This window comes from Danio aesculapii, chromosome 7 (assembly GCF_903798145.1).
Source record: "Danio aesculapii chromosome 7, fDanAes4.1, whole genome shotgun sequence".
Classification (NCBI taxonomy): domain Eukaryota; kingdom Metazoa; phylum Chordata; class Actinopteri; order Cypriniformes; family Danionidae; genus Danio; species Danio aesculapii.
The window spans coordinates 52,353,455-52,375,424 of NC_079441.1; the positions used below are offsets into that span (position 1 = coordinate 52,353,455).

Genomic DNA, 21,970 nt, shown 5'->3' on the forward strand with positions numbered 1-21,970 from the left:
GATCTCTTGCTTCGTATGAGATTGATGATGGCGACTGCTGTAATTATTCCAGTTGTGTTATTTTTTGGTATTTATCTTCAGGAAATCACTGAAGGCATATATCATGGTATCATAACGATCTAATGCGGCAATAAGACCGTAACTGTACTGTGTATTTACACAATGGCCATATTCATCTATGTAAACACACATAAACAACACTAACATTACAGCAGACACTGTAATAAAGTCGTTCTCAGCCACTAGACTTTTCTGACAGGGTATTTGAGTGTCATCGAGTGTCAGAATGATGTGGGACTGCTATACAGGAGTTATGGAGTTTTATTTTAGCATTTTTTTAAGCATGACTGTAAAACACAAATGCGGTTATGAATGTATTAAAACATGTGCTTGTTTGTTGTAAAAATTCATAATAATGACAAAAAAATACAAATTTGTAGATCTCCTTCCGTGTGCAGACATGTTGCGGTTGTGGCTGGTGTATTCTGGGAAATTTTCTTACCCCTTGGTTTTGAGTGTGGTCCTGAAAAATCTCAGTTTGAAGGGGTGTCTAGATCTTCCCCTTAGCCCTACACCTTCAAGCTAAAGAGAATTGGGACTACCCCTTCAAGTGAACGTGCAAAACGAGGGGTAGGGGGAAGGACTAGAATTGGGATTGGGCCATAATCTAGCTGTAGAGCCTCCACAATAGACCTTCCGGCACGAAAAAAAAAAACACTTTTTCAAGCAGAATAACAGACCATCTTTCAGATAAACAAGACTGTTCACTTAGCATGTTTCTTAAATATCAGCAAACATATTATTGTATTTTTATACTTTAGAAGAGTCAAAACTTACATACAGCACCTTTAATTAGTGTTTATTAAATAATTAACGAAATGCTTCAACATCAATAACTGGAAGATTGATTAGTGCGCTTTAAAAAATGACCAGAACTTCGAAATATATATAAGTGTAGCTCTGTCTGTAGTTTTGACTCTATGCATGACAGATTTTGATAATGGATCATTTTACATGTTTCTTCAGCCCTGAGTTACTATGGGATTTTTAAAACACATCACATTTCCTTTTTTGATCAAAATTCTCATCTGTGTGTGATCTCATTTGAGGATTGACCCACACTTTATATAAACCCCGATAGATGAGTATTAGTTGTATTGCTGCGCCCTCTTGTGGCTGTAAACCGTTTTTACAATTTCCATCCCCAGGAACTACAGAAACTACATTCATTCAATCGTGATAACCTAATATATACTTCTCATTTAACCTTTGATTATTTGGCTGAAAAAACAGGAAAATTATGAGCAAATAGACTTTATTACATGGATTTAGATATGTTTTCATTTCAGATAAAATAAGTATTAAACACCCAAACATTGCCAGATTTGCGTTCAGATGATTTGAGGGCGAAAAAACAAAAGCAAAATAGTGTTATAAAGTTAAAGCAAACCACTTATATAAAACCTACTATACAAGCCTCCCTACTCTTCAAAACAAACTTAAGACTCATACATAGTCAAATCTAACAAACAAACAAAGTCGATAATAAATGATAAAACCCCCACCGAAAGAATGAACTAGTGTACAAGCTGACAGAGGGAGCAGTGGAAGAGCAAGGCCACGGAGGAAGAGACAGAAACTAAGGCAAACTCAGTCCTGAAAACACTAGAAACTGGAGACCAAACACTACGCGTTAGAATCAAATGAAGAAGGCTGACGGCTGGAGTTTCTCAAAATGGTCACAAACTTCACCACATTAACAGAACAAAAAACTAATTCGAGGACATTCTGTGCTCAGCTCATATCAGAAACAAGCAACCTTTGGTGTTCAGGTGAGAAATGCAGCACTATTCTTCACATTGCCTCAAATGTAACGTCTGAATGGTGTTCGGTCATAGCAGAAGAAAAGCTGAGTCACTCTGAAAAACAACTGCGATCCACGAACACATAATCCATGACATCATACGGTCTTACGCAGGTTTAAGTCATTCAAAAGAGTTCATTACACAACTCTGGGTGTAAATAATGGCCAACAGGTTCTACCTGCTTTGCCTACAGGAGTCAAACAGATTTCTGATTTGCTTGGGGAAATCTTTTAGATTTTTTTCTTAAAACTGGGTAAAGTTAAGAGACATTTCATAATAATAATCAGTTTATATAATGGATATATGCGCAGTCACTATAAATGAACTAGATTTAGCTGTCAGCAAGTCCCTCTATGCAAAGTGCTCACGAATTCAAAAGATTTCTGTCAGTAGTCCTAAAGATCTGAGGTGAGTTTGTAGAAATATCTGATAGTGCCATTCACAAGTGTCTCCATCATTCCTTGTGTTAAATAACTAATATTATAATACACCTTCACCTGAAGAGAAGAGCTGTGAAAATGAATTGAACTGTTCGAGCAAGGTGTTCTGACTCGCCGATGTGATCTGGATCTGTTTAAGTCTTCTTCTTGAGCTCCTCAAAGCGTCGCGACAGGTCGTCGAAGTCGATGTCTTCTGAGGTGTTGGCCTTCGCTCCGAAAGAGGATGCCGGGAGTGTGTCTGGAACAGATGGAAGTTCGGGAAGGGTAGAGTTGTCATAGACCTGACCAGATGGAGTTGGACCTGGAGAGAAAAGAGAGGATTGTTAAAAGAATATTATCATAACATTTCAAATAAAAATCCTATTAGGACAGAGCACATACCTGGGATGACCTGGGAAGGATCAGAGGGTTTAATACACAAGTCATCGATCTTAAAAACAAGCACATGAAGACATGTTAACAACTACCTATACATTCACAATGCTACCGCTGCAACTATATAGAGATACTGTGAGAAATTGTTCTTGTCAAATCAACATTTGATAAAAGGCATAAAAATAAAACTAGTCCTAAAATGATCCTGCTGTGAGTGATGGAGCAGTGCATTGTGGGTTAGAACAGACACCCTAGTTAACCCTTCAATGAATAGCATCATTTATAAAAAGGTGCATTGGATGATGCGAAATATGAATGTGTGAATGTTGCCCAGATATGATCTATTAAACATTCATGCCCACAAAAAATATTTGTGACCCTGGACCACAAAACTGTTGCATGAGTATCTAATGAATATATACCTGACAAAATTCTTGTCATCAATCTCAGTTGTAAGAGCAACAAATAATAACTTGACTTCTAGTTGACCATTTGGAAAAGTGGCAGAAGGTAGGTTTCTCTGATGAATCATCTTTTGAACTACATTCCAATTATCACAAATACTTGGAACCAGCATGGACCCAAGATTCTCATAGAAATCAGTCAAGTTTGGTGAAGGAAAAATCATGATTTGGGGTTACATTCAGTATGGGGGCGTGCGAGAGATCTGCAGAGTGGATGGCAACATCAACAGCCAGAGGTATCAAGACATTTGTGCTGCCCATTACATTACAAACCACAGGAGAGGGCAAATTCTTCAGCAGGATAGCACTCCTCATACTTCAGCCTCCACATCAAAGTTATTGAAAGCAAAGAAGGTCAAGGTGCTCCAGGATTGGCCAGCTCAGTCACCAGACATGAACATTATTGAGCATGTCTGGGATAAGATGGAGGCGGCATTGAAGATGAATCCACAGAATTTTAATGAACTCTGGGAGTCCTGCAAGAACGCTTTCTTTGCCATTCCAGATGACTTTATTAATAAGTTATTTGAGTCATTGCAGAGATGTATGGATGCAGTCCTCCAAGCTCATGAGAGTCATACACAATATTAACTCTTTTTCAACTGCACCATGACTTTATATTCTATACTGTACATTATTTCTGTTAAGTGACAAGAGCAAAGTCAGACCTTACTGTCCTAATTAAATCATTAAAAATCAAGGCATGATCTTATTTTATTTTGGTAAAATAAGCATAATCTAGAGGCCTTTGCCTTTCATATAAGCCACTTCTCATACCAAATGATCAACTAGAAGTCAAGTTAGTATTTGTTGTTCCTAAAACTTGGATAGGAAACAAGACTTTTGTCAGGTAGTGTATATACTGAATGGGACAAAATTATGTTCCTTTTATGCCAAATATCATTAGATTATTAAATAAAGCACATATTCCATGATGTTGTGTAAATTTCATACTGTATATGTATATAAAAGACTAATGTTTGGATAAGTAAAATGCCTTGTTAATACTGCTTCTCAGCATTTAAACGGCTTTGAATCCTCAGTTTCCAGATTTTTAAATATTGTCCTAACAAACCACATATAAATGAAAGACACTTATGACTGATCTTGTGGTCCAAGATGACAATATTACATCATTTTTTATATTAAGCATATTTTCATGTTAGTTTTTGAAATAATGTTAGTTTTTTCTAAAAATCACCCTTGAGGTGTAGGATGAAATCCTAATGACTTGTACAAACAAATGTAATCACACAAGCACTTTATGAATGAGGAGCCCTGTTGTCAGTATGGTTGCTGTTAGGTTGTCTATAACCATCTTATGCAGGATTTTTAGGGTGAATGCTTCAAAGTGAATGCCAAGAAAAATAGATCAAGACATTTTCATTACATAACATTTGACCCTTTTAGTATTTTTTATGCACATCTGACTTTCTTAAAGAAGTGCTTCAGTTTTTAGAGAACTGTCTGCAGTCATGACATTATTACAAATGGATAACATTTTGGTTAATCTTCAGAAGACAAATGAACATGTTTCTATGAACCAGAAGAGATTCCTGTTCATCCACTCAAAGTCTAGGTTACCAGAACTGAAAGATCCAAAAAGGATCAAAAGTGTTGTAAAGCAAATCCTACTCTATATGAAGAGAGATGGAAGGATAATTTTGTGCAGAGATATAATAACACTGTAAATACAGATTGACACATGTGCATTGGTGCTGTTTACACTAGTGCATTTCTGTTTTAAAATAGTTTCTTAGACTTGTCCAGAATAATATTTATATTGTATTTCAGAAAACTGATCTCCATCCACGCAATACGAGATACCATTTACACTCTGGACTTGGACATATTTTGTCAACATTCAGACTTGCAGTCTATCATATGTGAAACACTTGATAAATCAGGGAGCAACAGTCAAGATGACCAATCAGAGAGCGACTGTGGATAGCTATGCATTTGTTTTCAATAGTCTGCATTTCAGTAATGAAGTGTAACATCAACATTTCGCACCTAAAACGGTGTCAAAATGCTCTGTTTTATTGAGTCGAAAATGCTGGCATAGTGTTGACACCAGGTTTAACTCTAACAAAACATATGCATTTTAAAATGAAACTTGAGTGTGACAAACATAAGCTTCTGCATTACCTTCTGTGGTGTGCTTAATGTAAATAAAACACTAAATATGTCCACCACATTAAGTTATTTGATAGTCTCTTCACAAGACTTATTATATTGTCTGAATCATGTGCATTCACTTTACTACATCATCATGACTTTTCTGAATCTCTCCTCTTTCTGGATCAAAGTTTTGATGATCTGGACTTCCAGTGGCGGGAAGGACGCCTCTTATGTTTCTTTAAAAATATCTTCATTTGTGTTCTGAAGATGAACAAACTTTCTATGGGTTTACACTGTCATGGGTCTGGAGTGAGTATATTAATGCTAGAATTATCAGATTTGGATGAACCATCTAAACACTTAAAAGCATTCCCCCCAAAAATGTTGTATTTTTGATGGTCTGTAGCACATGCCGATGGAGGCTCCCTGAACTGGAATAAACTGCTCTTTCCTTGCGTGGTGAACAGGTCGTCTCCATCTGTCTGGAAGGGTGGAGGTGCGGAACACATGCACTTACAGACTCATAGGTTGGCGGGCAGCTGGGCAGCTGAGGAGGCTGCCCTCCTCTCATCGGAGCCTGGAAGTTGCTAAAGCCATCATAGGTGCCAACGGGACCATTAAAGGGCTCCTGAAGAGGAAAGACATTGATTTGAAACTCATTTTGCAGCTAAACAACTCAATGAGCTATATGAACACTGACTTTTACTTTTCAATCAGCCAGCCCAAGCATTTTCGGTGAACTGTTTTTCCATTACAAAAATCACCATGTTTGATCTTCACTGCTGGATAGGTATATGATATAAAGTAGGTCTCAGGCCAGACAAGAAGCACTGCATTAAATTTCATGTTTCCCCGTCATGTAAGGCAATGTAATGTATTTTTTATTTAATGCCATGTCAGCAACAAAGGCTATTTTCATGGCAAAAAACATTTCAATAATAAATAAACAACTAAAAATCAACAAACAAATGAACATAAACTAAATACGATTTTAGCACTAATAAATGATAAAAAATTAAAAGCTTTTCTTGGTGTCACTTTGCTAAAAATGGTGACGTGGTGGCACAGTAGGTAGTGCTGTTGCCTCACAGCAAGAAGGTTGCTGGTTCGAGCCTGTGTGTGAATGAGTGTGTATGAGTGTGTCCCAGAGATGGGTTGCAGCTGGAAGGGCATCCGCTGCGTAAAACGAATGCTGGATAAGTTGGCGGTTCATTCTGCTGTGGCAACTCCAGATTAATAAAGGGACTAAGCTGAAAAGAAATTAAATGAATGAACTTTGCTAAAAATGTTAAGAGATTTTCATTTCATAAAAAGTCTTCTGGAATCATTAAAAGCAGGACAGCCCAGTTAAATGTGCATTACTGCAAGAGGAATTTCCCTGCAATGTCTTTAAAATATGAACATTTATTTTACCCCAGTGTTTTCAATGGAGTTTCTGCGCTAGCCTGCTGACCCTGCATTTATGCAGTCACGGTCTAATTTTAAGCTTGAACAACTAAATGAATGCTCAATGCTACTTAACTGATTGTATTGTAATTATATTACAACATCGATGCTGTAAAATGAATTGAAAGTAGTCACTTTAAGCTTTCACTAGAAGTTCATCATTGTCTGAAAAACACTAGCTGTGCTTAAAGCCCATTAGAATTAACTAGACGTTTGACTTACAGCTCCTTTGGGAGGTGGGTAGTTGAAAGCTGTGGGCATGGGCATTGGCATTGGCATGGGCATAGGCATCCCCATGGCAGGGGCAGTGAAGCCTCCTCCTCCTCCACCACCTCCACCAGCTCCAGGCTTCTTGAAGTCGCTGTCCACATCAATCAGATCAGCCTCTTCACCAGGACACACCTCCGGCTGTGAACATGAGGGAAGTTTCAAACCTATGCTGTGCTGGTAGAGACGACAGTGTTACAAAGAAAAAGGAAATGGGTTCTTACCCGAACCATGGCATCTGGTTCATAGGGAACATTGTAGTTTTTGGCGATCTCAATGAGGTAACGTTCCACCAAAATCTTGGGAGGAGCCTCCACGCTCAGCTTGTGCATAAGCTACAGAAACATGAGATTAATGATGTGATATTACTGCAGCGAGCATCTATGATACCATGAATATGGATCGGCTCCTGCATTCATTTTTCCACCAGAAATTATTCAGTGGTGAACTACAGGAGCATGTGCACAGGGGTATAGCATTTCTTCACAAAGAGACATGTAAATCAATAGCCTGTCATGTGTACAGCTTTTAAAGACATTTTCATGGATCATGTTAATGTAGTTTAAGTCAACAATATTGTTTTCTGTACGCAAAACTTTTACAAAAACACTAAGGTAAACATTAGTTATTGTGCACTGTCATTTAAACTGAACCTTTCACTTACAGCTAGGTCCAAACAGATTCTGCACCCACAGAAAACTGAGCTTTCTGGAGATTTTTGAGCTGATATATTTAATTCATTTATGCAAATGTGTGTAAATATACAGTTGAAGTCAGAATTATTAGCCCCCCTTTAATTTTTTTTTTCTGTTTTAAATATTTCTCAAATTATGTTTAACAGAGCAAAGAAATTTCCACAGTATGTCAGATAATATTTTTTCTTCTGGAGAAAGTCTTATAGTTTTATTTCATCTAGAATAAAAATAATTTTAACTATTTTAAGGTCAAAATTATTACCCCCTTTAAGCTATATATATATTTTTCCGATAGTCTACACAACAAACCATTGTTATACAATAACTTGCCTTAGTACCCTAACCTGCCTAGTTAACCTTATTAACATGGTTAAGCCTTTAAATGTCACTTTAAGCTGTATAGAAGTGTCTTGAAAAATATCTAGTCAAATATTATTTACTGTCATCATGGCAAAGATAAACAAATCAGTTATTAGAAATGAGTTATTAAAACTATTATGATTAGAAATGCGTCTAAGAAATCTTCTCTCATTAAACAGAAATTGGGGGAAACAAGAGGGCGAATAATTTAGGGGGGCTAATAATTCTGACTTCAACTGGATATTTATTCAGTTTTGAGTAAAATTATTTAATAATATGCAAATGTTTTTATGATATTTATGCACAATACAATTTGTCAAGTAATATTTTCTATCTTTTTGTGGTCGTATTATATAATAAAAACCTATTCCATAACTTTTTTCCACATAATAACAACTGTTTTTTCACTTTTCATTCATTCATTTTAGTTCAGCTTACAGTCATCAGCTTACATTTATCAGGCGTATTTATCTAGCATATTTTATGCAGCGCATGCCCTTTCAGCCGCAACCCAGTACCAAGAAACACTCAAACACTCTCTCATTCTCACACATATACTCATACACTAAAGCCAATTTAGTTCATCCAATTCACCTACTGTATAGCGCATGTGTTTGGACTGTGAGGAAAACCGGAGCACCTGGAGGAAACCCATGCAAACACAGGAAGAACATGCAAACTCCACACAAAGAAGGCAACTGGCCCTGCCAGGACTCAAACCAGCAACCGTCTTGCTATGAGGCAACAGTGCTAACCACTGAGCCACCGTGCTGCCCTGATTTTTCACTTTGATTTATGATAAATAACTTTAAATGCTTCTTGGAGAAATATTTTCAATAACGTCCATCAAAGTGCTCTCAGTATACAAAATGCTTGTTTAGTAGTTTTTAAAATTCCACATTCTAACAAAATCTATTTCATGGTGAGAGAAGAATGTTGAAGTTAAATGGTTTCAGATTGGTGGGATGAATTAAATCATTCCTCAGAAAGTCGCAGATTTTTCTTTTTTTAACAAAACTCTGTACAGAAATTGGAAAAACACATGCAGATTACTCAAAGAGGCGATGATAACGGCCTAATAAAATTATAAAACAATTATTATAACATTTTCACAAACACACAACACTATTAGGTCATTTCTTCCCCACCTCAAAACAAACAATTCATCATACCCTGTCATTAACTGTTCCAATCTGGTTTGTCCTACACAGCTTTCCATACTCTTTGCTGTATTTGGCACAGAGCTGGTCTGAAACCTGTGAAAGGGAAAAACAAATAAAAATTCATAACCACATTACAGCCTAAGAAACAAATTTAAACCAGACACAAAGTATACCCACAATCTTCAATTCTGCTACTTCTGATTGTAGGCGAGGAGCAGCCCAGATGAGTGTGGACACTGCCTCCTGTAGACCCGGGTCCAGTTCTCTGAGGACAGAATGCTCATATTAATATAAGAGAGCATAAAGACAATTTCTTAAATGACTTGGGATGCATCAAATGGAAATTTTGACCAATGTGATAACTCTGATCTGGAATTCTCTTTTTGATCTGGAAGCTGATAACAGATATTCAGGCTGATATCACAAATCCTGATACATTTTTTGAGTTCAGGTTCCTAATTAAAAGAACACTAAATATAGTACTCAAATAAGACAAAAACAAGCTCCCTTTACAAGTTCCTTAAAATTAAAGAGTTGAGTTTTACCATTTTTAAGTTCACGCAGCAGATTTTCCGGTCTGTCGGGAGCACTTTTAGCTTAGCTTAGATCATTTGATCATTGAATCAGATTAGACCATTAGCATCTCGCTCAAAAATGAGTTCTGATCATTTTCCTATTTAAAGCTGGAATGTTCTGTAGTTACACTGTATACTAAGACAGACAAAAAAATTAAAGGTTACTATTATCTAGGTCGATTTGGCTAGGAACTATACTCTCAATCTGGCACGATAATAATTAAACTTTAATGCCATACCATAGCTGCAGCAGGCACAATGATATTACTCAGTGCTGTTAACTAGCTAAATACTATTTTCTGGTGCTGCATAATATCATTGCGCCAGCTGCAGCCATGATACGCAGCAGTACAGCAGCAAAGTTCCTTGATTATTACACCAGAATGACAGTTTAGTTCCTAGCCATATCAGCCTTGAAAAAAGCTACTTGTCATTTTACGTCAGTCTTAGAACACAATATAACTACAGAAGAGTCAAGCTTCAAACAGAAAAAATATTGAAAAAAAAAAACACTTTTTTTTAAATTATTTTGGGTGAGATGCTACTGGTTTAATCTGATTTTGCTAAGCTAAAAGTGCTCCGCCAGAGGATAGGCTAAATATATTTAAAAATGGTAAAACTCAACTGATTTATTGGAAAATGACCATATTTTCAAAAAAGTGGGGTGTTCCTTTAGCACAAGGGTGCCGCAGCTCTGCACAGTTTAGTTCCAACTAATTAAACGCACCTGACTGTATTAAATGAGTACTTCAGACTTGTTTGAAACCTACAGATAAGTGTTGAAGTAGAGCTGGAACTAAAGTGTGTAGGGCTGTGGCTAGGGTTACAACTTTTAAAACAAAAAATAAGGGACGCATACTGCAGCGGAGGCCACATCCCCAATCACAGGCCCAATAGCATGTCAATGGTCAGAACCGGATTAACCAATGGGGATAATGGGCACAGGCCCAGGGGCCCCGTCCGCACTTGGGGCCCCTGCGAAGGGGGGAAAATGCAGATTTTGGAGTGTTTATTTAGGCTAAGTGCAAATAGCGCACCTCGTTGGAATAAACTAGCGATTCACGCCCATCACCATTTGATTGACAGAGACAACAATTAAAGAGCACATCAGCGTGAGTGGCGTATCACTTAAGGCGCATGGCAACATCTTTGATGCGATTGATCGTGAACCTGGTTCGAATCCAGCGTCTGATGAACATGTTCTTTTTTTTTTTCTCCCACTACATATTAGATTTCGCCTACTCTTCATCACGAGGAAGACAAGTAGGAATCATTAATAAGTGTGTGTATTATGGAGGACTCAGTATCATAGAACTGGATTGGAGAGGTGTTACATCCAAATCATCTGCATTATACGTTTGTAGAAGTTATACATTAAAAATACCCTTAAATATCAATTTTTAGTAGTGCTTCAGTGAACTGGAACAAGTATATTAAAATCCATTCATTTTCACTAGTTGTATTAGAATTGTTTTTAAAGTGTTCTTTGAATGCTGTAAAAATAAGTAAAATCTTTGTAGACTAGAAATATATGTACTGTATATCATTTATTTTAAAAATGCGGGCAATACGTTATAGATTAATGTTATTTAACAAATATTATATTAATCTTATTTTTTAATTCAACTATAGGGGTGCGGCTAGGTAAGGGGCCAACAAGACATTGTGTCCAGGAGCCTCTGAATTCTTGATCCAAGCCTGTCCGGAGTGGTAAATCGCAACTTAAGATATGTTTTTAGGAAAGTATGAACACTTGGACAAACATTTTTATTGAAATCTGTGTAAACAGAAGCAGTCAGTCTTTTTCTTTTACAACTCTGCAGCACTGATATAGCTGATGTTATGTTTAATAGTGTGGTACACCTGCGTTAACTCAGCTGCTGTAACCTAGAGGAGAGGAGAACATATCAATAAACCTAATTTTAAAGGGTGAAATTGATAACAGATTTTGGCTAAAATATTTGTCATTATTTGCAGTAACACCTATCCAAACGTGGAAACAGCACATAGGCCTACATAAACGAGCTAGAAACATTAAAGTTTTCAAATAGCATATTTCTAATTTAATATGTAAAGTTGTAATTTACTAGTTTATTTTTTTTACATGGGCATTATGTTGTTTATTAATGCATTAAATGTAATATTTCATGTAATAAACTAATGCTTATGTGCCTGATTAACCTTAACAAACAAATCATAATATTGCATTGGAATGTGATCCACTTTCATTGTATTATTTACAGAATTTTTACAAATTACAATTTTTTGACCCAGTGTGTGAAAACCAGGCCAAATCTAATTATGAGATAAAGTTTGATTGTAGCCATTCATTTCACTGTGATTTCAGCTGTTGACATGGTTTTACTCAGTTACTATTAAATACTGTACATGTATTTTTATTATTTTCACAGACTGTTCGTTATTTCATGTAGAAAACAGTAAATTACAAAAAATAAATAAAATGACTCCAGCTGGATATTCACAGACTGGGTCACTATCATTACCATGTCTGCTTCGGGAGAGACTTGGGGTACGAAGAACTGTCTGTGCTTTGATTTTTGTGAGCTCTGTTATTGAGGGAATGCTGCTCTCCGGAGGCATGTTGTCGCACAACAGACCCACATGAGCCACAGAGAATGCTCTACGACAAATCGTGCAGTTGGCTTGATAACAATTTCTAACACTCTGCAGCCAGGTATCTGTTTCCTCCCACTCTCTGTGGTTCTTTTGCAGTCGCTTGCATTTAAACTTTCAGACGTGGGGGGGTTACCTGGAGAAGCATCTGCCTTTACACTCTGTCAAGACTTGACAGACTCTGCTTAAAAGACCCGCCCTCCTCACTGGAAAAAGACCAATCAAACTAACGATGACATCAAGTATTACCCAATCAAAAGTAGGAAATGAGGTATCTTCATAAAATGCATGTGGGTTGATTTGCATGAAAAGCTACTTTAAAAAAATTATTTTAAAAATATGAGACAAAACCCGTTCTGTATTGATTCAAAACGGGACGCGCAATTACATTCTCAAATACAGGACGATTCCGTATTTTAAGGGACGGGGGGGGCACCCTAGCTGTGGCTCTCCAGGAACAGAAATTGACATATCAACTGCAAGAAAACATCAAGTTCTTTTTTTTTTTTTTTCAAAATCGCACCCCGTTTAGTCAGGGTGAAAAAAAAATCTTACACTGCTTGTTTTATAAACTCATCTAAGCTGCACATCTGCAGCATCATGTTTGAAGGCAACAATCAAAACCTTCAAGAACAGCAGGATCCATCTAAATTCGATAAATAATCCATAATATATCTACTAATAATATATTTTTGGGCCAGTATTGAAAACTTGAACAGGGTTTCTGCAGGTTTCAATTAAAAGTTAAATTTAAGACTTTAAGACATTTTTAAGACCATTATGACTGAACTTTTAGACTCATAAAGCACTAAAGCCCAAGGAATTTTTTTAATGGCCCAGACAGAAAAGATTTTTATTTGCCCTATCAAAAAATGTTTTATTATTTTATAATTTTTATTATTATTTTAATACATTTAATAATACATAAATAGTTAAAAAAAATAAATATTTTAGATTCTGAATATTTTAAATATTGTGTAAAAAAAAACAGCAAGCTACACTTTTTTTCCAACATAAACTTTCTTTAAAATAAAAAAATAAAAGTTTTAAAAACTATAATAACTAAATCTACATGGAGAACTTTAAAAAAATGTTATTTTAAGGAAATAATTAAAACATTGTGATAAATAGAGCTAAAAATTACTTTAAATAAAAATGTTTAAAGTTTTACTGAGATGGATTGTTGATGACTGTATGAGTTTTAGCCATATTGGGCAGCAATTTATGAACAAAGGAAAATTAAGACCTGTTTAACAAAGAATTAAGACCTACAACACAATATTTCAGTAAATTTAAGACTTTTTAAGGCTTTATGACTTTTTAAGCTTTTTAAGACCCTGCAGAAACCCTGTTTAAAATAAAGAATTTATCCGCTAATACCAATATGGTCTCTACTAGGCATCATCAAAATGAACATTAAAAGTGTTACTCACTTCATGGACTGTATGAGGCCAAAGCGGGTGAGCAGCAGATCACAGTATAACTCTAGGATCTCCATTGCCTCGACCAAATAATCCTCTCTGATGATGTGCTCGACTCGGATCCTCGCACGCTCATCTTTGCCTGCTGACAAGTAGTCTGCAATTTCCTTGCGAGCCTTCTGGGCCAACTCGGCTAAATTCAGATCAAATTCATTCAATTACTCACTTTCACTTTTTTTTTTTTTTTTTTTTTTTAAATATGTGAACAACCAAAACTTACTTTTCTTCTTCTCCAGGAGTTTAAGACGGTTTATGACCAGCCTGAGATTGACACGAAGTCTCTCAGATTTGAACCCTCCACCGAGCATGATGGAGCTCTGTTCATGAATAAAAAGAGTCAGATATCAGGTTTTAAAAAAATGTCAGAGATTCAAACTGAAGTTCAAAATTGGTTTATTTAATAATAACATGCCAGCAGGGGCGAATTTAACCAACAAGCAAGGTAAGCTGCCGCTTAGGGCATCAGGAAATCTGAGGGCCCCCAAAAACATACCAAGAAGTATAAATGATACCCATAAATTAACTATAACATTGTTTTCCATCATACTTTGTACGGCGAGGGTCCCCCACCTTCAATCATGGACTAGTCCGGCAGTCAAATCAGTAAAAGATTTAGTTTTTAAAACGAAATTATTTATTTATTATTTTTAGTTTTTCAAAAGTTTTACAAGGTGCTTTACATGTTATTATTTAGTATTAAGAAAAAGTGTACAAAAGGTGCATTTTAGAACTTTTGGGCCACATGGCTGAAATTGCTTAGGGCTCCAAAATCATTAAATCCGCCCCTGCATGGGAGACTTATGGATGTTGTAGATTTGTGTTGGAGATACACCACCTGCTTGGTGAGTGACGTCACTCCTACATCTATACAACACTATTATGGGACACCTGATTCATAATAGTTACACCCAACAAAGAGGGACAAACTAAATACTGTATAAATTCTAAAAAATAGTTTCTAATGTCGCCTAGAGGAAATTAGCAGTGCAATAATACCTGATCCATATACACTGGTTCTGTACTGAATGACTCATATATCATGGTATTTATATACAGTACTCCCAAATTCTAATGTCTTATTTGTTCATTCGACCTCCTTGCTGACTGATGCTGACTGACAAAACCCAACACAACCGAGCGCTAACGTTACAGCAGCTGACAAACACTCATTTGGTGTTATTTAGATGTATTTGATTGACGAATCTCTACTAGACTAAACAATAATTAAACCCGTTTTGGAGTTTTCTGATTGTTCAAACCAGGAAGAGACTCGACTAGCGGCTAAAGGAGCTAATTCTCGAAAGTAAACAACCCACAGACAACAAGTAACCCTATTCATCAAAAGTTCGTGAATACCTAACAGTATAAAACGCATAAGAAATGTCATATTTACATGTGAGTTCCTCTTCAGATGTTGGCGAACGGTCGGTTTCGATCTGGATGGTCGGGCGACTTCTCACTTAGCATCTACTTCCGCGTTGGATGTGACTTCATTCGTGACGCTCCACGTCACATGATGACCGGTGGATGAAGGGAAACCCCCGTCACTCGGGTGGGCAAATCACATGTCTTCGGTGACGTGATGTTTATTATATTTGGGTAGACGATCAGGTTAACGAAAAACACCTCCGCCAGTCACTACTCCGAAAATAGTTTTCGTCAAAATAAATGCTAAGACGGTTGTACTAAAACTAAAAATGAATACTGTACATTATAAATATGAAGTTAGTGACGTTACGTAAGCTAAATAGATTAAAAAAATAACTTTTATATGGATATTTTTCTATAGACATAAAATGTCATGATTTTACTTCAGGTCTTGTTTTAACGTATCACGAGTACGCAGAGCTGTGAGTACGCCAGCCTTGTGAAGGGTGGTTCTTTATTTCTCAAAAAGTGGACCTCTTGCAGTTAAACACTTCATTTTTTAATTAATTATGAGGTTTAAATGCAGCATTTAGTGACATTTTAAGCACTATTTTTAGCTGGATTAGCTTGTCGGGCGGTCATCATAACTACACTTTTTTTCTGTATTAAAATATTTCCTAAAATTTAGAATAAAGAAATATGGAAAAAAAGCTTATTTTTAAAATACAAATTTGTTACATATATTATTAGGAGAAAAAGTTTAATCTGCTGAAGTTTTAAAAGAAAAAAAAACGTAAATAACAAACTGAGCAGCACATTCTTTCCTCAGTCAGAATTTGCCCGTTTTAATATTGAGCAATTAAACAATAATTATACTACTACTACTATTAACAATAATAATAATGATGATGATGATGTAGAGCTTGACAATTTTTCTAGCCTCTCTTGTTAAAAAAGTACATTTGAAAATATATGGATAACAACAGTAGCCAAATTAGTATTAAAATTAACTTTAATATGGGCTACTTTTGGTGCTTCACTTTTTTATTGGTCTTTTTTTTTTCTTTCAAGAATAAGGTCCAAGATATAGAACAAAGGTTCCTTGTAAAATGTTTTTTCTATTTAACAACAATAGTGTAGGTCAGTAGTGAAAGATGACTTGCGTCAGACTGTGTCTTTAATGGGTTATTTTTACAATTTATGATGGCTTAGCAGTCAAAATAAGACAATTGACCTAATGTATGGGACAAACTCTGGACCTTTGTCAGTGGGGATGGGTGTGTCTTTCGAACCACCCGAACACCCCCCTAGCTACTAGATGCGTCTGTATTGAGACTATTTTACTGAGCCATGCTGTGGAGTAGCACAGTACCTGCCTGAGTCGTCATATATCCATAAACAGAGAAGAAGTAGCTCCGGCAACAATGTTCTTCCGCAAAAAGCATGCAGTTTTATTGATTAACCGCTAGAGCGCATAAACCCATGATACACACTTTTACTGCTGTTTCAAGATGACCACACACACACACCAACATTATAAAAAACACTTTATGAGTTATTAATGACAGAAATAATGAATTATAGCACACCTTAAAGACATTTAAAACGTTTAATTTATTTATTTGAAATTGTTTCTGTTTTGTAAGTCCTCAGCATGTCTTTCATTCCCTTCCATCAATTCTCCATTATTAGTTCTGTGTTTCTGAGAGTCAATATCAGCGCCTGGAGCCTGGGAAACACTGGTTGGATATGGTTGGACTTCGTTTTAAATATTTTTCACACAATGTAGCAGCATTTTACCTGACAACATTTGGCTTTAAAAAACAAAACCATGATGGTCTATATGAAACACCCACGAAATAAATTGTCATACATATACACAAGAATCATTTAAAGGGCACGTATGATGAAAATCATCCTTTGTAAGCGGTTTGGACAAAACTGTGTGTAGGTATAGTGTGTTCACTGTCATACTGGAGTGATAGAAACACAATAAGTCTCTTTTTTTTATTTCCTGACATTAAAATAGGATCCAAATCCCTCCCATTTTGAGGCCTACTTCAACGTGACATAGGAGTGCAGTTTCTCCACCCACCAAATTGATTGACAACCACATACTAACATGTCTCCATAGTAATGTGTTTAATCATATCAACAAGACAGGACTTGCGCAAAGCAACTGGGATAAAAAGATCTGTTGAGCTCACTGTGGTCATCAACCATCATCAAATGTGATGAAGAGTTTTACAAGTTTAAAACGTTTTTAAAACGGTGCATGTTTGTAATGAATTACAGTGATTTTACTGTCTTCATCACCACAGCCGCATGTCAGTACAATTATAAAAGACGCTTCAATCCAGGTTTGTGGACATTAAATAAGGTTTATGAAGTATGTTATCATAACATATCCATACAGCAGTGGATATTAATGTGTGTCCTTTCACATTTGCGTGCAAAAACAGTGCAAAGTTAAATGCATGCGCTGTGTATGTGTGCGTGAACTTCGTAATGGCATTGTGACTCATCGTTGCAGAAAGGCTTGAATTAACTCCACAACAAATACATTAAATAATCATTGGAAAAGTTCTTGCTGTAGTATTTCTCACAAACGTTATGTGAGATCTGCTTCCTTCATGTCTGTCACTGTGCTGTTTATCTGACGCAGCTGAATTGGAGATTGAGGCATACTCTGGAACGGTGGGCTGGAAGAACAAGCATTAAAGGCACACTACATTGTGTTTAGAGCTCTAAGAAATAATCCGGTCTAAGAAATAATCCGATGGTGTTTTGAGCTGAAACTTTACAGCTATATTCTGGAGACACAAAAGACTTATCTTAAATCTTAAAAAAGGGTTAAAATAAGTGCTATTTAATGGCATAGTTAATGTTCAAAGATCACAGTAAAGTCTCAATATAATAATTAACTGTATAATATGCTTTTTATGTACATAGCTTTTGAATATGAAATATGATTTGGATACCAAAACGCCTCTATGACCCATTACTCTGGCTTGAACATCAAAAATAAAACAAGAACTACTTTAGCTTGGTAAACAGTAAACAATTTATTTCCATTTCAAATATGTAACAAATGAGAAAGACAAAACAGTTCCCTTGCTTTGCCAGCTTTTGTTCTAGACACATATAGAAAAAACAACAACAACAACTTGACATTGATATGAAACAGTAGAAAGACAGGAATGTGATGAGACAAAACTCCACACAAGGAGCAAATGAGATGATGGACCATTCCACAGAAGAAAAAAAAAACCTTCACATTCCAACATTATAAGAGTCGAGTTTCCCTGTGGATTCTGACGTCATTGAGTGCTGCTCATTCCATTCTGAGGAAATAAATCTCTGATAGCAAATGGACGGTCAGCATCCTTCAGTGAACCACCAGTCCATGAGGTCAAGTGAGTACACCACTTTCTTTTGTAAATATGCTCATTTTAAAGTTAAACAGTTGAATTTTAGCACATTTGAATCCTTTCAGCTGATCTGCGGTTGTAGTGGGAGCACTTTTAGCTTAGCTTAGCATAAATCATTGAATCAGATTAGACCATTTGCATCTTGCTTTGATGATTTTCTTATTTAAAGTTTGACTATTCTGTAGTTACATCATGTACTAAGACTGACAGAAAATAAAAAGTTGCAATTTTCTAGGTCAATATGACTAAGAACTATACTCTGGCGCAATAATCAAGGAACTTTTCTGCTGTACCATGGCTGCAGCGGGCGTATTAATATTACACAGCACTGTTACCAAGTAGAGGAGTACTTTCAGACACTAATATCAATGCGTCTGCTGCAGCCACGGTGCATCAGTATGGTTCCTTGATTATTACACAAGAATAAGAGAGTATAGTTCCTAGCCATATAAGCCAATCAGCTCATTTTCTCTCAGTTTTAGTACACAATGTAACTACAGAATAGTCAAGCTTTAAAATAGTTAAATTATCAAAACCCTTGAGCAAGATGCTAATCCGTTTCAAATATTTATGCTAAGCTAAGCTAAAAGTGCTCCCGCCAGACCTGGAACTCAAATATACTTATAAAATGAGCCAGTTTCCAAAAATAAAAGTGGAGTGTTCCTTAAATCAAGTCTTCATGTGGGAAAAACTGCTGCTTCTGCTTTGGTCACAAGACTTGGCTAATGAGTTGCATGAGATGCAGCCGCTAAGTGGACAGGCGATGGCTCTCAGGTGACTGTCAGCGGCTACAACGCTAAAGCATTCAGCAATCAGATAGAGACTGAGCATAGTCTCCCAGCAACATCTTTGCTTCCCGTTGACTACAGGATACACGTCACTACCAGTTTTAAAGCATCAATACCACATATTCCCTGGGAAAAGATGGAGTGACCAAATTGGCCATGTAGTGAGATGATCATATCCAAAAAAAAAAATGCTATGACGAGTCCTCTTGTGTGTCTGGAGCAGCACCATTGCTGGAGAGTAGAGGAGCTTGTGTTGAGCTGGAGATCTTGTATGGGAGTGTGTCTTTACTGAGCATCTTCTTGGTGGCGGAGACGAGGCGTGAGTAGTTATCACGGTTGTACTCAGGACCGTTGGGCTCCGTGCGGAGTAATGGAGGATTGTCTCGGCTGATGCGGGACAGGAACAGAGGCGGACGGCGCTGCCGCTCTCCGTCTTTCAGAGAGTCAGGCAGATGTTTGTGTTTGCTCTCGGGTAGCAGCATGATGCACAGGACGGACAGGACAGCGAAGGACGCGAAGATGACATGATGCAGGAAATATCCACCGTTATTCTGCAGCTCCATTAGGGAGGACGCAGCCATTCCTACACAGCCTGCGGACATGATCAGACCCAGTGTACCACCACTGAAGGGGAAAACACAGCAGTGAGCTCAATACATGTGGAGAAATGTACAGCTGAAGTCAGAATTATTAGCCCTCCTGTAGATTTTTCCCCAATTTCTGTTTAAAATGTTTTCAACACATCTCGAAACATAATAGTTCTAATAACCGATTTCTTTTATCTTTGCCATGATGGCAGTACATAATATTTGATTAGATATTTTTCAAGATACAAGTATTCAGCTTAAAGTGACATTTAAAGGCTTAATTAGGTTAATTAGGCAAGTTAGGGTAATTAGGCAAATCATTGGATAATGATTTATTATCATTAGGTTTGTTCTGTAGACTATTGAAAAATATTGCTTAAGAGGGTTAATAATAGTGACCTTAAGCTGGTTTAAAACCAGTAAGACTTTCTCCAGAAGAAAAAATATTATAGGAAATACTGTGAAAAATTCCTTGCTCTGTTAAGGCTGGTTTATACTTCTGCGTCAAGTGACCAGTGTGACCCACAGCACCCCCCTTGCAGGTAGCTGTGCATTTATACTTCTGCGTGCTGTTTGTGTTGCTCTGCAATAACACTTCCGAAACGCTAGCTGGCAGTAGGTTTTTCGTACAAGCTGGCTGTATCCAGTTTGCTCGCAGGTAATTATTTTTTTCTGAATCCAACCTTAAATGTACAAGTAGCTAAAAATCGCTCATTCAGAGGCGGGAACTGGCGTTGTACCGGGAGGCGAACCCATGCTGTAAAATGCACCCCCTCTGAAATGTACATCTATTAACTGAAATTGTTTTTTTTTTTAATTATTGAATAATAGAGTTAGTACACTAATAAGAGTGACTGAGGTGAGTTTCATGAATGGAAGCCTTTCCTTACAGAAGATAAATAAATAATAAATAAATAAACTAACTTTGACTTTAAATACAATTCTGATGAGATTAAGTAAATTGTTTAAAGTCCCCATGGACCGGAAGCTGAGATCGTTATTCTTTTCGTATTGTGATGCAGTTCCTAGAGAAACAGAATATTAAATGAGAAAACATTGGCCATGGCTTGTTTTTTCTAACGCAGGCTGAATGGACATAGTAAAGTAGGTAAGATTGAGAAAGGAAAGAAGTAGGAAAGATTCAGAGAGATCGGGAAAGGAGTTTAGAATAGTTACTACAATCTAACAGACTCCTCCTGCTTACCATTTCTGTTTGTTGTCAAAACTGACAGCTGGAGGGTGTGGTTAAATATGTTAGCCACGCCCATTATGTCAAAATCATGTAATCTGATAAATTAACTGAAAACAAACAGGAAGTGCATTTTCAGATTTCAGTTTAAGATTAGAAGGGCAAACAATTTTATGTTAATGAACGTGTATGTTGTGTTATGTTTAATTACATGCACAGATGAATCGTTCACCACAAAACTGGCAAGCTGAGCTCACAAAATTATATGGTTAGTTTTGATTTCTTGAAGACTTTAATGTGTGGTTTTGTTTAAAACAGCAACAACAATTTTATCTGTTCCACGTAGCCTAAATATCTGTTTAAAACTCACCAAAAAGCCTAATTTTAGGCTACATTACAGTCAATATTATTATTTTACATTTTAAAATGAGTTTCACTTCTTGTCCTTGCTTAATTGATTAAAGCGTAAAATGATTATTATTTTGATGAATTATGCTGCCTTTGATTTTTTTTTTTATTGTAGATGGAGAATATTAATGAAAGTCTATGGGGGGGTGCATTTTGTGGCAGGGGTGCATTTCTCAGCACAACACCGCTAAAATTTAATCACAAGGTAAACACAAAACAAAAATTTCCACCTGGAGCTCTTTCACAGGACTCAACACTTGTAGTTAAATTTTTTTAAAGAGGTGTGCATCAGCATTGGAGTCAGCCATGGCGA

At 36.5% G+C, this 21,970-nt stretch overlaps 2 protein-coding genes across 3 annotated transcripts in view; both read right to left on the minus strand.

Annotated features, from left to right (window-relative positions):
* Positions 1-1,298: 1,298 nt before the first annotated feature.
* ist1 (IST1 factor associated with ESCRT-III) lies at positions 1,299-15,387 on the minus strand. 2 transcript variants are annotated; one of them, XM_056462149.1, is made up of 10 exons: positions 15,280-15,387; positions 14,107-14,203; positions 13,839-14,019; positions 9,374-9,461; positions 9,206-9,289; positions 7,203-7,313; positions 6,934-7,119; positions 5,783-5,893; positions 2,687-2,696; positions 1,299-2,606 (listed from the first exon to the last, which is right to left on the minus strand). In XM_056462149.1, exons 2-10 carry the CDS (start codon positions 14,192-14,194, stop codon positions 2,440-2,442), a joined length of 1,026 nt encoding a protein of 341 aa, XP_056318124.1. In that variant the 5' UTR covers positions 14,195-14,203; positions 15,280-15,387; the 3' UTR covers positions 1,299-2,439. The 2 variants fall into 2 exon arrangements, with proteins under 2 accessions (XP_056318124.1, XP_056318123.1); XM_056462148.1 differs by having other exon boundaries at positions 2,687-2,735.
* Positions 15,388-18,831: 3,444 nt separating this feature from the next.
* slc22a31 (solute carrier family 22 member 31) overlaps positions 18,832-21,970 on the minus strand; it is a 34,871-nt gene continuing 31,732 nt past the window's right edge. Inside the window, exon 9 of the mRNA XM_056462153.1 lies at positions 18,832-20,097. Within this exon, the coding sequence (XP_056318128.1) occupies positions 19,665-20,097 (433 nt within the window). The 3' untranslated portion in view covers positions 18,832-19,664. The remainder of the gene's footprint in view (positions 20,098-21,970) is intronic.